This window comes from Alexandromys fortis, unplaced genomic scaffold (assembly GCF_014885135.2).
Source record: "Alexandromys fortis isolate MF-2015 unplaced genomic scaffold, M_Fortis_MF-2015_v1.1 scaffold_275, whole genome shotgun sequence".
Taxonomy (NCBI): Eukaryota; Metazoa; Chordata; class Mammalia; order Rodentia; family Cricetidae; genus Alexandromys; species Alexandromys fortis.
In genome coordinates this window covers 412,669-429,791 of record NW_026068182.1, presented here as the reverse complement: position 1 = coordinate 429,791, position 17,123 = coordinate 412,669, and the positions used below count along the sequence as shown (strand labels likewise).

The window sequence follows — 17,123 nt, the reverse complement described above, 5'->3', positions numbered from 1 at the left end:
TCTCTCTCTCTCTCTCTCTCTCTCTCTCTCTCTCTCTCTTTCTCAAATATTCCTTTTGCAAAGGGGGCTGGAGGCCAGAAGGCAGTAGAAGACACACAGTCTGGCACCAATGGCCAAGAGCAGACCTGGCTCAGATTCTTGTCACAAGGATCCCTGCCCTGTCATGGTAGTGGTATCAGGGTTTTCTCTGACCCACAAGGTTCTGACCAGATACAAACAAACAAAACAACAAAAACACACCCCCCCCAGAAAGCCAGTGCTTTAAATCAGCCAGATTCTGTCAGAGAAACAAGAAAAGGTTTTGAGTTCTAACTACCTTTGCAATGCAGTCCTGGACCCGTTGCATTGCTAAACAGAGAAGACTGCCAACCATGAACATTTGCATGTAAAGACCACTAATCACAATGAGTCCTGAAAACAAACAAGCAAAAAAAATGTATTGCTTGTCTCTGACACCTTCCTTAGTTATCAGACATTACAGTCAAACCTGTATCCAAAAGCTTGCAACTAAAGTTAAAGGTGAAAAGCTTACTTGTACTCTCTGAAGGGCTTGTTTTGCAGAATAAATTTCAGATGAGGATAATTAAACCACTTCTTGGAGAACTGAGTCTGATTTCACTGGGCCTTTTAGTATATAAGATCTTTCATCAAGTGACTTTCATGGTCCTGATTGGAGCCCACTGATTATCCTAACCAGCTATTTTCATCGAATGTGCGTCGTGGTGTGCTGATGTGCACATACATCCAAGTTCTGCATCCCAAAATGCTTCAATCAATATTAATGTACTCTAAATCACACTTACATCTGTTTCAGAATTAATAAACACAAAATAGATGTCCTTATTTCCCCCTCTCTCTCTCTTTCAGCAAAACGCTTCAAAAGTTGGTCAGATACCATCTCCTTGGGTAGGCAATGGAAAGTAAGTATCCTACCAAAAATTGCTTTTTCATGAAAATGAATGATTGGATAGACCCCACGTATTTTGCATTGATTGCTCAAGAGTGAAGGACAATTTTAAGACAGCAGTTATTTTTTGTGCACACAAAATTCTAGCCAAATTTCAGCTGTTGGAGAGACAAAAAAAGTTTCAAATGATGTGGTTCCTTTAAGATTTATAAACTAAATTATGACCATAAAATATCTGCTAATGAAATAGCGAGTCACATGCCATTTCTGGGAGGTGGCAGAAAGTTAAATCCACTGAAATGATTTGTCAATGATCCACTTGGTAATGAAAAGTGAATGGAATATTCATGGATATATGGCAAGCGATATTTACTAAAACCTAAGGAATAATATAGTTGAAAATGTGAAGGTACATAGTCAGTTATCTGGGTCTTCATGAAGATTTTTAGATCAATACTAAAACACCTCGACCTAAATATAAAAGGATGTACTCTGATGCTGCTGTAAGACCTCATGGACATTCCCAGACTTACATGTAGCCTTATTTAGAACCCTATCTGTTTAGGGTCCTTCCCTAGACTTCACAACACTACAATGAGAGTCTGAAGGAGACTTTTGCTCTAGACCTGAGGCTGCATACATCTCATTGATTAAACAAAATGGACCCCTCTTCTTCTAGTTTTGTCTTTCTCCCTCTGAATAATAGCAGTAAGGTCTTATGCCAACTGGGACCATAGAGAAGATGAGCCTTATAGAGAGCCATTATGAATCCCACTTCAACTCCATCATGTACCTTTGCAAACTTTCCTGACTAGCCATGTCAATTCTAGTTTCAAAAAGCCCATTTTCTACCAGTATGGGAAGAAAAAAGTATGTCAGTGGGCACATTCACAATGAGCCTGCTATTACTGGTTTTACCATTTTTATCATATTAAAAATCTTGCATCTCTGACAAAATGCCTTCCTCATGAGTAAAATAGCCTTTACTGTCACTTTATAAGTATCTCCAAAGTATACTCCAAAAGCAATAGGCCAGTGAACTCTGCTTTGAGATCATAAAACCATTCAGAGTGAGGGAACAGATCCATTAAAACCTACACATCAGTGCAATTACTGTGCTGAAAGGAAGCGCTGCTCCGATTGTTGAATTAGGTCTTACTCTTGACGAACAAAAAGGAAAGATGTTTCTCTCTCTCTCTGAAAGGTCAGAAAATAGAAATAACCATTGAGAGGCCCAGAGAAAGCTATTTTCTCTGACTACAGAATAAAGCAAGGGTAAGGTCAGGTAAACAGCCTGTAAAGAATTGCTGAGATTTTTTTTTTCTGAAATGGAAGAACTCAAAATACATTCTAAGCCTGTGAGGTCATATGAAAAGACTCATTAAATGCTTCTCAAGGAGCTTCAGTCTGCATTCCCTTTAGTTAATAGTCATGTTTTGAAATAATCACATAGGGAGGATGTCACACATATTCAGCAACTACTTCAAATCCATTGGTTCCACACAAGGTCCTGTGTGACAGATGTGATCACCAAGATGAAGTCCATATGATCTCTGTATCACAGAAGAACACAGTTCACTGAAGAGAAATTACAAGTATAAGCAAAAGTCTAATGGAAGACCTATAGGACAAGTTTGGGTGTTTGGCCTTCTTATCTCAAGCCGATAGATACCCTGGCTTCCCAATTAATAAGAATGGTGTGCTCCTTCAACAGACTCTCATAGCATGTTCCAGGGGCAGCACCCTGACTTAAAAGCCTCCTCACCTGGCTAGTGATTGGGGAGGGAACTACCCAGAGGTGCTGCTCACCACGTCACTCTTGCTGAGGCTGTCACAGGAAAACAGATGGAAAGATGAGAGATGAAGAGGCAGTTGAGAGTAGGTTTGTCTCAGTTGTGACTGTGAAAAATGTCCAGAAAAGTAATACGGGAAAAGAGAAGGACTTGGTAATTCCTATTTTGGGATTTGTGAATTCAGAAGAATAAACAAGTCAAATTATGGGGAAGAAAAGAGGAGAGGAAACAAACTTCCTGTTCAAATTAAAAATATAATAACAAAAATATTTGTATAAGTTTTGAAATATAACTCTGCACCCACGCGTGTATGTGTGTATGTATAGTTTAATAGTATTTCAAACTTAGTCTTCTTTCTCATCAAATCAATTGAAACTGCTTGTCTTTTCCAACCACCACTAATTCACAGGCCACATAGAAACAGTCGGGCCAGATTTACAGATCCTTGATAGAGTTCTGGAAGTCATTACATAGAGAGGTTAAAAGAACTAGACAACCATCTCAAATGTTACAGAGAGATAACAAAAAGAAAGAAGACAGGGATAACAATTGGAATTTGAAATTAGAAACTCATTTGAAGACTCCCTAAATGCTTTTCAGTAGACATGTGAGTGGTGAGTACTATGTTGAAGGAATTAAAAAGAAAATATTTTTTTTTTTTTACTTGTTTGAGCAAGAACTTTGGTTGTCATGCAAAGACCATCACATCAACTAAAACTACCTCAACACCACATACAAACTTGGGAAAGGCAATAGTGGTATGAAAAAAACTTAGGAATCTGTGGAGAGCACTGAAAGTAAACTAATGCAGACACAAAGATGATAGAAGTGGGTGTGTGTCAGATGGAACCTTTAGTCAAGTACAGAGAAGACTGAGGTAGCATGGTTGTTCTGACATAGAAAGGCCTTTGGAAGAAATTAGGTCTGTCATCAATCTCTAATGCTCTGTGCAATTTGCAGCATGGCCCCCAGGAAGAAGCTGATTTCTTTGAAGTCTTTTCTCCAGTCTTTAAGACAATGGCAAGACAAACATCTGTGTTGGCAGGAGGCTAGTGATAATAATAATTAATTTCTAAGATCTATGCTCAGTGCCCTGATTTAAAAAACAGCAACAAGACAACAGTTACTAAGGCTGCTGTCATAGTTATTGTTACTCTCATTACCTCTTAAAACTATAAGGCATAACCAATCTTGCTCTCAAAAATATTACAGCTCTTAGTCTGGACTTGTTCTAGATTGCCAACTAATAATGTTTTTCTCATTCACTGAAACAGTATGTACATGTGTGTAGCATATGTGTATGTACATGTGTATAAGCATGTACATACAATTGTGGAGACCAAAGATCAGTATCTGATGTGGGAGAGTCTTTTTTGTTTAAACAGAAAAAGGGGAAATGTGGGAGAGTCTTCTGTTTTGTGTTGATTTCATTGGTTAAAAAAAGAGACTGCCTTGGCCCTTTAATAGGCAGAAAATTAGGCGGAGTAGACAGAACAGAATGCTGGGAGAAAGAAGCCAAGTCAGGCAGTCGCCATGATTCTCCTCTCCAAGACAGATGCAGGTTAAGATCTTTCCTGGTAAGCTATCACCTCGTGGTGCTACACAGATTATTAGAAATGGGTTAATCAAGATGTCTGAGTTAGCCAATAAGAGGCATGTGCCTCATGAGGTCAAGGGAGAGCAAGGGGACAGACAATGTGTTGATCTGATGATACATGTACATCATATATATAATGATCACATCAGGATATGCAGAATTTCATGTTCCTAAATATGCTCTACTTCTGTTTGCTGGTAATTTTAGAATTCTTCTCCTTAAAAGAACATATTGCAAATTCTCGTTAAATTATACTTGTCCTACTGTGTTTAGAACACTACAACTTATTTCTCATATGTAAATAACTGGATTCTGGACCAGTTTTCAGATTCTTCCATCTTCTCCTCCTTAGCCTGTATTAACCATGCTTCTACTCATTGCATCTATGAGTAAGAATGCCTGTATTTCTAGCTATAAACTAACATTTAAGATTTAATGACAATCACTAAAGAAAGAGATTATAAAATAGCTTGTCTGACCTATGATGACAAAGATTTTTATTTTTATATCACTAAGTAGCCCTGCTTCTTAGTGTTCCTTGGCTTGGGAGTTCCTATATCCTATCCCTGTTTTGAAAATAAATCATGCTACAGAGAAGCAGAGAACTATTTTAGAAATCATAAACATGGTGGGAAAACCCTCACATGTTCTTAGACCACACAAATGCATAGCAAATTTGAAGATCTACCTTCCTACCAAGACCAGAGCACACCATAGGTTAGACTCCATTGGCAAAAATACCTGAACTTTCTCTCATGACTGTGGACACAATTTCTATGTATCTGAAGAAGAGGATTTCAGATGCAGTTGTTCATGGGACTTGTCAATATCACTTCAGCATCTTGTTATATGTGACCTATTTCCCAGTCAAATGCATGTGCCTCTATTCTTTGAGCATACATAGACTCTGAGAAACACAGCTCCTGGGGAGATGCAAAGTAGTTAATAATAGAAGTTGTTAAGGGTTTGGAACATGATATAGGGCTCTGTGATGATGGTCTGCAATGGTGAAGAGGTTACTTCAAACATGTAAACTCTTTTTTTTTGTCTTTTTTAAAAATTGATTTGATTGAGCTATACATTTTTCTCTGTTCCCCTCTTTTCCTCTCCCCTCCTCTTCAACCCTCTACCATGGTCCCCATGCTCCCAATTTACTCAGGAGATTTTTGTCTTTTTCTACTTCCCATGTATATTACATCCATGTATGTCTCTTTTAGGGTCCTAATTGCTGTCTAGGTTCTCTGGGGCTAAATGCCCCTTGACCAAAGAATGAATAAGGAAAATGTGGTACATTTACACAGCAGAAAAAAAATAATGACATCTTGAAATTTGCAGGCAAATGGATAGATCTAGAAAACATCATATTCAGTGAAGTAACCCAGACCCAGAAAAACAAATATCATATGTACCCACTCATCAGTGGCTTTTAGACATAAAGCAAAGAAAACCAGCCTACAATCCACATGTAGACTCTTAAATATAGTTTTCCCTCCTTTCTGTTGTTTGTGTTTGCCTTTTTCCTAAGAGCCTTGATCTGGCTTTGTTGCCTGGACTAGTTAGTTTTAAATGCCTATCCTCAACAACGTTCACTTCTGAGCCTCTCAGACTTCTGCAACTATAGGAATGTGTCACCACATAGTGCTGCCGATTTATTTTACTCCCTTAAAATGCCCTGCCCAAAGTGGATACATCTGTTCGGGAAGTTGCTCAAAGTGTGGCTGAAGAAAGGCTCCCTACGACTGGTGTGTAGATCTTGCTGTCATGCCTACGACACTGTTCATTCATTAAGGCTTGTCTTTAGGCAAGTCTACCTGGAGCTATCCTAAGCTCAGGACCTGAAAACAAATTACCTCCATGCTGTGTGTAGCCAACAGGTAACTCGTTGTTACTGATGTTAAAGAACTCAACACAAATGTGTCCAAACAGTGGAACTGTCAAAAGTAAGGAATTTGAAGACTCCTCTTTATAAACCAGCATGAAGGTAAACAATCACCAATTAATAGCCCATCTCCTTTGCACATCTTAGAAAATCCTAAGTAGATAGTCAAAGTCTTTCCTTTCTAGCTTCTCAAACACTGCACCTTAAGGGGCCTTTAAAAAGTACACTTGACTTATTGTGGCAACTGTATCTGTGACAAATGTTACTGTGGTTTCACAAAACTCTTTGAAGATAGACCAATATTGCACATCATGTTCTCCAACTGCCAGTTGCCATTCTGAAGAGGTAGAATAAGTATCACAGCTCTGAGCTGCTTCTTTCTCAACATTGCAGCATGTCATATACATTCTAACTAAGAGATATATTTGTAAGCAGTATTAATACTAGAGAAGGATTCACTCAACTGACTCTCCCTCCTGCTTCCTCTTTCTGGTTTAAAACAAAACACAGTGTACACAGAGGGCTGTCCAGTTGTTAGAGACAGGAGGTCTTCAGTGTTTCAAGTTAGAACATAAACACAGGTGATTTATTCTAGGACCAGCCCTATAGCCCTGCGTGGGTTAGTCAAATAGTTTAGGTCTGCAGTGACAATATGCTCCAGCTACACTAGAGCCTCTGAATAAAACTATGATGTTGATCAGAGTTTTATGACCTTGTCTCAGAAGAGTCACTGGGATGTGGGCAATCACCTGAAGCTATGTGTATCTTTATCACACTAAACTTCACTCCAGCTAGTGATATTCTTAAGAGATTTCACTGTGACAAGAGATGTTCCATGCACCCCAAACCCTGCTACCATTCTTTGTTACCAACTTAACCTGGCCTGTCTTTCCATTCTCCAGGAATACTCCATCCCCAGTGTCTCTGAACAATGCCTCTCCCATGGACACAATGGGGAATTGTAACAACGGTCCTGTCACCATCCCCCAACGTATCCACCACATGGCTGCTAGCCATGTCAATATCACCAGTAACGTGCTTCGGGGCTATGAACACTGGGATATGGCTGACAAACTGACAAGAGACAACAAAGGTATGATTATCTCTTCTATTCTTCGCTTAAGGATGAGGATGCAGTCACTTGTGCTTTGAAGGACTAGGTCCCTTGTACCTGATAGCCGTATATTATTCAGTTCTTCTGATTTCTATGTCTTTGGTAAGAGAAAGTTAGCTTAGGAATGACATGGTGGCCTATTTTTTTTACATTTAGAGTGATTAAAGGCCAAAATATTTATTCTCCTTTAAGACTTGTAATGTATCAGCACATGATATTTCCGGAATTTTACTCAGTGACTAGAATCAATGTAGAGGAATAGTTACTAAGGCAAAAGGAGTTATTCAAAAATTAAGATCCTGTTGGCCTCTATTTATTTTTTGAGAGGTGAGGTGGAATTAAGGTAATGTACCTTCATTACACTTATCAGCTCAAGATGAATATATAACAACACAGTTTGCATTTGCAAGTAAGGACTAAACATCAGCTAGGATTTCTTCACACCCTGACAGGAGGATCAAGGCCCTATTTATGGGAACACATGAGATTTGTTACAGAACAAATGCAAAGGAGACTCTGCTTCACAAAGGTCAATAATCATTGATGACTTGTGCTGCCATCTGTGACCTCAGCTGTCATTTAGACTCAAAATAAAACCCCACCAACCTAATATCATTAAGAAGTAAAACTAAAACCACATTCCTACTATGGCAATTCATTTGCTTTGGCTCTTTCTGGCCCATTAATTACAGAATGGCCAATTGCAAACAAGGTGGGAACTTATGCAGATCTATGAGAATCAACCATGAAGGAGGTAACAAGCAGGCTAGAGTAATAGAAATATGTCTAGCAACAGGGAGCAATTATCCTCCTTCACAATCTTGGTTGCTTTGGGTGGACATGGGTTTTGCTAGGTCCTGAGCAAATATATGAATTTCCAATGAACAGGAAGAGATATAGGACACACACACACACACACACACACACAGAGAGAGAGAGAGAGAGAGAGAGAGAGAGAGAGAGAGAGAGAGAGAGTGAGAGAGAGGACAGAGACAGAGGGAGGAAGGGAGAGAGTAACAGAAAAACTCTGGCTTCCACTAACACATGTGCATCCCTAACAACTGAGTAAACATAGAAATCCACACGTGTATATACAACACAAACACACACACACTACTATGGCTACCAAAGCTTATTTCATAATTTGAGACATTGACTCTGAACCCAGCTATCGACCTGTACTGACTCCTGAGAATATACACATGTAGTTATATCTGTTTGTACATTGATTTCTATATCTTAGGTACTATGATATTTGCTGTTTGCTGTTTCATCACTTGCCCTTATTTTATTTCTAAAGATATTTAAGGCTAAAAATTTGTCCATTATATCAGAGTACTCTCTCTCTCTCTCTCTCTCTCTCTCTCTCTCTCTCTCTCTCTCATCTTTCTGTTTCTCACTTTCTCTCATTTATGAGACAGGGTTTCTCTGTGTAGCCTTGGCTGTCCTGGAATTTGCTCTGTAGACCAGGCTGTTCTCTAACTCTGCCTCCAGAGTGCTGGAATTAAAGGCATGTGCCACCACTGTTATCAGAGTGCTTTAAGTTTGATAGAAACAGCAGATACTTTGTCAAATTTTATGATTCTAGAAGCAGAATTTAAACCAATAAGCTACTGTACCTATCTAGAAAGCACATTTAGTAGCAGGTGTTTAGAGACCTTTGGTAAAAAGCTCAAATTCTGTTATCTGAATAAAGGCAATTTTTACATAGTCTTTTTTCCTAGACTTCTGGAAACCAATATACAACTTGCCTAGACAACTAGCCCCCCAAAAAGCTCTACAACTGTGAGCACAAGGAATAGGCATCTTGAGATATTTCTGGTTTATCTGGTTTTAATCTGTCTTATTTTGTATTGGTATTTGGAGGGAGGTTCAATATTTATGGATTTCCTTTTAAAATTGCATTCACTTTCAAAATCTGTTGAAGCAATTTCTTCTAAATTAACTGAAGAACTTTCCAGGAGCAGTGTGATGACTGTGCTGACGCCAGGGTGAAATAGTGCTAATCTTGTCATTAGTGCAGCCTGCCAAGAAGTTGCTAAATTCTCTGCCTAATATTGAATCAAAACAACACTGTCACTGTACCAACAGAGAGAACACGCGCTGGTGATGCTGCCACTGGGCTTCTCAGTGGACTAGGAAGAGACTCTAATTTGGAATTTTGTGCTCAGTCTTTAGTTCTGCACACATGTATTTATGACGTGCTTAGATTTGATGACTCTTCTAACATCTACCTTATAGAGATAGAAATGACATAACTCAGAAGCCTCTACTTAGAGAGGAATTCTACATCCTTCTCAGACAACTGTACTTAGACTTTTTCACAGAGAGCTGTGTTATAGATATGGGCAGTCTTGGCTGTTTTGGTAGAAAGCCTCCATCCATGCCACTGCCTGCGCACTCTTTCAGCTGTAGAGAACCTATTACAGAAGGTTTTGGTGCTGAAAAAGGCCAAAGGACTGATGATGTCCTCTGCCCTTTGATCAAGAGGCCCTATTCCCTACCTTCCCCAGCCACATATATTACTCCATTGAAGTGTTCATTAAAATGGTGACCTGACAGTCTAATTTAAAATGCCAAAGGCAGATTTTCACAGAATGGTCAGAGGATGTGTTAGCTCACATAAGGGTCCCATTCATTCAGCAATGACTATTCTTTAATATTTTCATTAGTATTGTATTACCAAAGAAAATATTTTAGATGCCACAAGTAATTTATCCCTTTGTTGGGAAAAAATTCGTTTATTATATTGCCCAGGTTAAAAAATATCACATAATCAAATGAAGTTGATAGCTGGAGAAGGAGCCCATCTGTTACATATAACATAAATAAATGCTTTGTTCAGGGAATTATCACTTCTGAGCAATCAAGTACATGTAATTCATGCATGGAATTTTCAAGAAGGCAGAAGAGCATCTCAGGCACTTTGGATAGTGTCCAGTCACACTCCTGCCCTGGACTTGGATTCCTTATCCTCATCCAGTACAGGCTGGTTTCTTATGGAACCTTGGGGCCTCCTTTCCTGTGGGAAGCTAACAAGAAAAAAAAAATGCCAGTGAACCCTCTTGGGACAAGGTGTCACACAAGTCAAGTGAAACAAAGGAATTCCTAGGGAATTCTCAGACATCATATAGTATTTCCCTCCCCAAAGGCAGGCATTCTAACACTTCAGTCATACAGGTGAGTAGTTAGTAATGTAGCCTCAAGACTATCCCATTTTCTAAATCAGACAGAAGCTTGGTAGAAATTGTCATGTGCTGGATACTTGCAGGTCATTTTCTACCCCAAATGAAATCAGTAGCAAAACTTCCTACCTTAGTATTTAGCTCTGAATGACAATGACCATAATTTGGTGCTCAGGTTCACTGGAGCTTTCTATACTATGCCAATAAAAGTAAAAAAAAAAAAAGTTCACTTGGACCAAAAGAAAATACATTTTCAATCTAATAGCATAGACATAAAAACATCATTACTTTAGAGAAATAATGATGCTTATCAGGACCTATTTATTGCATTAGAGAGCTTTCATAAAAATAGTTATAATAGATAAGGTATAAAATATTGCATAAAATATTAAACTATATTTATGTGTTTTATGTACATTTTACATACATAAATATTATAATTTCATGCATTTACATAAATATGTAGCAAAGTATATATATATGTGTGTGTATATACATATATGTGTGTGTATATGTGTGTGATTATGTAACAAACTTCATAGGATAGCAATGCATTTTTACAACATGCTGTTTGAGAAAGGATATAGTGATCTAAAAAATGCTTCGAAGAATCAACAGACTTAAATGAGTTCTGTTTCATATATATATATATATATATATATATATATATAGTATATATATATATATATATATAATGTGTGTGTGTAATTCACACATAAAGTATATATAAATTTCATAATGATGGATGGAAAGATGGATGAATAGATAGATAAATGATAGATAGATAGATAGATAGATAGATAGATAGATAATATTTTGGTTGCCTAATTTTGGCTGAATGAAAGAGTAAAAGGATAGGTGGATGAAAAAATGAATAAATCTTTCAATGTTTGTGATTGTGATATTAACTAGAGCTTTTTTAGTCTGGTACATAGTTGCATGATTTCAAAGGCTTGACCAAGTACTGCTCTTATTTTCAGAATTCTTTGGCGATCTGGATACACTGATGGGGCCTCTGACCCAGCACAGCAGCATGACCAATCTTGTCCGCTACGTTCGTCAGGGACTGTGTTGGCTGCGCATTGACGCCCATTTGTTGTAGTGGGTGCTCTCTGAGATCTAGCATCACCACCCATCTCCCTACCTTTACCAGTGCCTTGATGGTCACTGGTGGAACTCCATTCATTTGGGAAAGTTCTCTTTCATTATGATTGTTTTTATGCATTTTTTTATATTTGTGGAAAACTGAAGTCATTGTTAGTGAACACTACAACTTCAGAGAAGCGTATGTTTTATTTTTCAGTTTTGATATGCATTTCTCATATCACATTATTTTTGTGCTTTATGGAATGAAAATCCCTACAGTATTGATTTAAGTCCACATGATTCAAAGCAAAGAATGAGAAGCACATGTGATGATGAGAGGTTCCTGAGAACTCAAACAAGAGGTAAACATACATATGAGCAAGGGACCTACCTGCAGAGATTTCAGCAGTAGCCGTTTCCCAAACTACACTCTTCAGTCCAGAAAAAAAAAATGCATTTCAGAATCCATTTTTAATCAATATCTGTGGTTCCCACAGACTAAATCTTCAGGTGAGAATCTCCATTGTCAAAACCCACAGATCTGATGTTTTAACTACATTATACAGTCAAGAGTAGCAAGAAAAGTACAAGCATAAGAATTCTACTCTTGCAATGATACAGTCAGAAGACTCTTCTAAACATCCTGTTTCTGAAGACTTACTTTACTACTATTTTAATGGTGAGAAGGAGGAGTAACATTTATTTTGATATCTTTATGGCATCAGGTTAACTCCTCATCTGGGATTCTCTTTGAGTAAAGCTCCATTTCACAAGGAGCAGTTTGGCAGATGCACATCTTAGTCCACACTCATATTAGACTTGAGAAATCAGACTGGACTGAAAGACTTCCCCATGCCTCTGCTTAATTTGTAGCCAGTCGGCAAATGCTTAACTTGAAATGTTTTGATAAATTTGCATATCAAATCTGTGAAATCAAAAGTCAAGTTATCACTTCCCAGAATTAATAATGCACAATTAATTTCCTAGCATCTGCTCTACCTGAGATTCCCAAATATTATCCTTATTTTCTATTTTCTAGAACTTCTTTTCTTTCCCCTTTCCTTTATTTCTTTCTGGAGATTGGCTAAAATACAATCATTGATTTTTATTAATGTTTGTATTAGTAAAAATTATTTACATGAAAAGTCAAAAGAAAACACTAAACTCTGTAAGACCTAACTTTTCTTTTCAAAAAACAAAAACTTTGGGGTAGTGCTTCACCCCGGAATCCTTGGAAATACTCCTGAATTTTGAGAACAGTTCACCTAATTTGGAGCATTTCCTTATGAGTTATGACTGTCTCTCTTTTTCATCCTCTGCATTTATCTTATGTCCCTAAACATCACCCTGTAAATATCATCTTCAGAGTTCCAGCTCACCAGAAAATGTCTTCAACTATAGTAAACACCATGCATTCATTAGTTACTTGTAATTGCCTGCTGGCATATAATTCTGTGTAACCTTTAATCTGCTCAGTGATTGAATTCTGTTCACTGAGTTATGACCAGATAAATAATAGATATGTACATGAAAGATGAAAACTTGTATGATTTCTAAAGCAAGTCATGCAGGTCTGTGATAAGAACAGCAGGCATTCTTACTGGAAATGTTAGGTATTTCCCCAGTTTCAAAAGAGCCAGATTTGAGTTCTTCTCTGATCATACTTGAGTTTAAGGCCCTTTGTTGTATAATAAAGTTATGGATGTTGCGCTCTAATGGCTAAAGCCATGCTGTCTCTATAGGTGATAGGTGCACCCCGGCAGCTGAAACTTGCACTTTTTATGCTCCCAATGTGGTTGAGCTTTAAGTCTACAGTTTCAGCAACAACACTTACATATTGCACACACAAATGAAATCTAAACCTTTTCTGTGCCTCTTAAATGAGGAAAATGAAAATATGAAACACAGAACACCCCAAATGGGTGCCACATGAAAAACCAAAATAGCTGATGACTTTGCAGTAATTCAAGTTCTCTGTTTTCCAGGGTCTACCAGGCTTTCCTGGCTATTACTTAATAACGATGCCTACCAACTTGACTTGTAAATTAATCCTAGTTCACAATCCTAGACCATCATATATTTACACACAGATTCTTTTTGAAATTAAGTCTCCAGAAAATAGACATTAGAGTGGTAGGCGCAGGGACAGTTTTCCATAGAAACAAGCATACTGCACATAGGAAAAAGACTTGTAGCTCTAGTTTCCAGAACTTGTTTTTATCTTCTTATATACAGCAGATAGGCAAGAGGATGCTCTTTCATCTGTGGGGGCTGAATATAAAGTGTCATGTCAGCACTAAGATTATCCAATGTGACAATCGAGCTCTGGATCACCACCTGACTATTTAGTAACCCACTTGTAACACAGCTTAGAAACTAATTAAACATGGAGAATGAATTACCTTTCTATCCCTGGAGATGAGCATCTTTGGTTTCCTGATTAAGATTTGGTACTGTTTTGGTACTCTGGGCATCACACTACAAATGGTGATGTGCATCATGGGTGTACATCTACCTGCAGGACTGAAAGATTGAGACCTTTGTCAAGGGAACCTCTTCAGTGTTCCAGTTAAGTGGGAGGGATATGAGTAATGTGGACGGCAGTGACAGATTTGTGCCTCTGGATGTTGGTGGAGGCTTGGTGAGCCACAGCCAAACAAGTCTGTGTAGATGTGGTGATGGGAAGAGGAATAGGCAGCACCCCTCCCAAGCAAATACAAGACACAAGCACAGCCTTACAACACGACCCAGGTAGGGCCAGAACTATGCTTTCATTTATCACACAAGCTCCAACCACAGAGAGTCTGACAAGTTTGTGTTATGATGTTGGCTTGGTTTTGTATCTTTAATTAGCTTTTGATTTTTTAGTGGTTTTGTCATATTAATGTCTGAGTTTTGTAGGTAGGATTAATTTTAAAAGAGTTTGATAGTGCGGTCTTTGAGGTAGAATTTACGTGTAAGCATGTTGTTTAGCCAGACTATAGACTGTTAATTGCTTAATAATCTCATTGGGGGGAAACTAGTAGTTTTATATTCAGATGACATAATTGGAAAAAAACAGACTAGCTTCTGCTACTTTTTAAAGACTTAAAGTTGAGATGTCTGGTTTTCTTTCATGTAGTGAAATGAAAAGATCCAAATCTTTAATCAAAAGTAAAAAAAAAAAAAAAAAAAAACTAGATGGCATTTCCTAAAATGGGTTTTGTTGAATTTCCAAGTGGATGGATGGTTAAGTGCAGTGGATTTGGTCTGCATTGGAAAGATGCTAGTTCTACTGTACCGGAAGCTATCTAAATCGAATTTTGTTTATCCAAAGTTGGATCCCGGAGGTTGAAGTTAGAGTTTGAAGTTGAAAATCATTTTTGAAGGCAGACTCAATTAAGTTGTGAGGGTGAAGCCCTTACTTCCTTCTCAACAGACATAATAAAATTTCCCTGCATGAGTTAGCAGGTGGGAGAACCAAACTGGATCACTGGGTAGGACTACTCAGTAAAGCAATGAACTGCATGCTTAGAGAAGCATCACTATCCCCATTGAGAAAAAAAAAATGTGTGGCAAGTTGAAACAGCTACACAGTATCAAACAAATGGGTGATTCAGTGCCCCTAAATTCAACTCTGTGGGGAAAAATATTGAGCCAGTTGTCAGTGTTGTGTTCAACTGGCAGACTCAATTCTTTGTCATTGTTGTTCTTGTTGTTGCTGTTGTTTCCCATTTCCACTCGCACAGCCTTATTCTCATCATTAAACTCCGAATCATTTTCTCTTTGGTGTTAGCAAACTCCAATGACAGAAATGGCATCTGTGTATTGATAATCAGCATTTGCCCTGGCAGGGGACTAATCAGATAGGCTGGTCTCAGATAGTAATCCTATCGTCTGATATTTCCAGCGACGGAGAAAATGTTAGTTCCCTTTCCATTCCCCTCCTCATGAATCTATAAGCCCTCTGTACCAAAAGCATCACATTTTTCTCTGTAATCTTTTAACCAAAAGAAAATTGCATTGTGGGGAGGGCAGAGGGGGGTGGGGGTGGGGGGGAGGAGGGTGGGGAGGCCCTTGGAGGCCAGATTGCAGTTCATGCCCCTTCCTGCTTCTGACATAAAATGTTAAAGAATCATTCATAGTGTTCACACTGGGTTAGGGGACACTGAACTGCTTTTCAGATCCATGGTCAATCATTCTTCTGAGATTGGAGCTTTGCTGTTTCATTAACTGTGCAGTGTAGACTAACGGTGTTTAATAAAAATCATTCAAAATTGCAAACTTTTGCCAGTGACCTCTACTTTCTTGGCTGTTTGATTGTATCAGACTTTGAGGAGGGAAGGGGCAAGAAAAAAAAAAAAACTGCTAATGGGCTGGTGGCGGGATAATGTGCTGCAGCAGCAAATCCAGACCTGCTTGCATGCCTGTGAGCAGTAGCATGCAGGACAGCATGCAGACCCTCCCGAAGAATGGCTTGATAGATGCTTTCCATTGAGGATATCTTGTTCATACAAAGAAACTGTTCGTCAATCTCCACAGCAGGAAGCCAGCGGTTATATCCAGAGGGATTCCAATGCCTTACAGAGTTGGTTCTGTCCTGTATCACTTATGTGGCTACAAAATAGACATGTCTCAGAGCACAGCCCAATGTGGTGACAATAACAAAATGCATCCCAGATGTTCCAGTCCTTCCATGCCTTCTCAGAACTTTTACTGCAGAAAACACAGTTGGCTAAACCTTAAGATCCTGGGTTAATACTTGAACATTTAGTGTGCCACCTTTATGAAGTAGTTAAAACAAAGCAGCTCATTTTTAGAATTTTCTAATTCACATGCTATAAATTCTACCACCATAGCTGATAACAAGCTAAGAACTGTGGCATCACTGAATACCACCATTTCCTGTGAGCCAGTCCAGCTTCAGCACATTACTTGACACAACCAAAGAGGGCTCATGCTTCATACCTTTGTTTATGAGGATACTCATGCCCAAAGCTACTTTAATAACTAAAACTACTGTATAAGCTTAATATGAAGCAATATACTGGTAGAGTTAATTAATGGTGAGACTTTTGAGGTATGGGAAATTCTAGAAGTCTAAGTTTAATCCGGAGCTAGCTAGACAGAATGAAATCCTCAAAAGCTGACAAGATGGATAGATCAGTGCAGAGGCATTTTCTCTGCATCTAAAAGATAACATGGAAGTGAGACTAACACTTAGGAAACTACCATAACTCATTTTTAAATTTAAAGGATACAAATTTATCTTATTAACACTGGTTTCTAATTTTTAAATGTAATTTAGGTAAAATAGTTACAGGGTCTTTGGGACGAAACACAATTCGTTTTGAATTGTGCTTTTAATTGCTATATGGAAACACAGCAGCCCTGTCATATGCACAGTTGATCGTATGACTTTTACTTCATTTCAATCTTTAACATTTGTTCACAATTAAAAGTTGCTACTCACTGTTCTAGCTCAGAGTCCAAACCAGAATATCTCCTGAAGCGATAACTATGATTCCCAAATGACAGTTCTTTTTTAGCACTTAGAAAGAAAACTAACATTACTACCAAGAA

At 38.2% G+C, this 17,123-nt stretch overlaps 1 protein-coding gene across 4 annotated transcripts in view; it reads left to right on the top strand.

The window, feature by feature from the left end:
- Positions 1-15,592, top strand: part of Aff2 (ALF transcription elongation factor 2) — a 521,318-nt gene extending 505,726 nt beyond the window's left edge. For 3 of the 4 annotated variants that reach the window (XM_050129236.1, XM_050129235.1, XM_050129233.1), the window contains exons 18-20: positions 868-920; positions 7,079-7,269; positions 11,456-15,591. In XM_050129236.1, the coding sequence (XP_049985193.1) occupies positions 868-920; positions 7,079-7,269; positions 11,456-11,577 (366 nt within the window). In that variant the 3' untranslated portion in view covers positions 11,578-15,591. Of the gene's footprint in view, positions 1-867; positions 921-7,078; positions 7,270-11,455 lie in introns of all 4 variants that reach the window. The other variant, XM_050129237.1, reaches the window with a different exon arrangement.
- Positions 15,593-17,123: the final 1,531 nt, after the last annotated feature.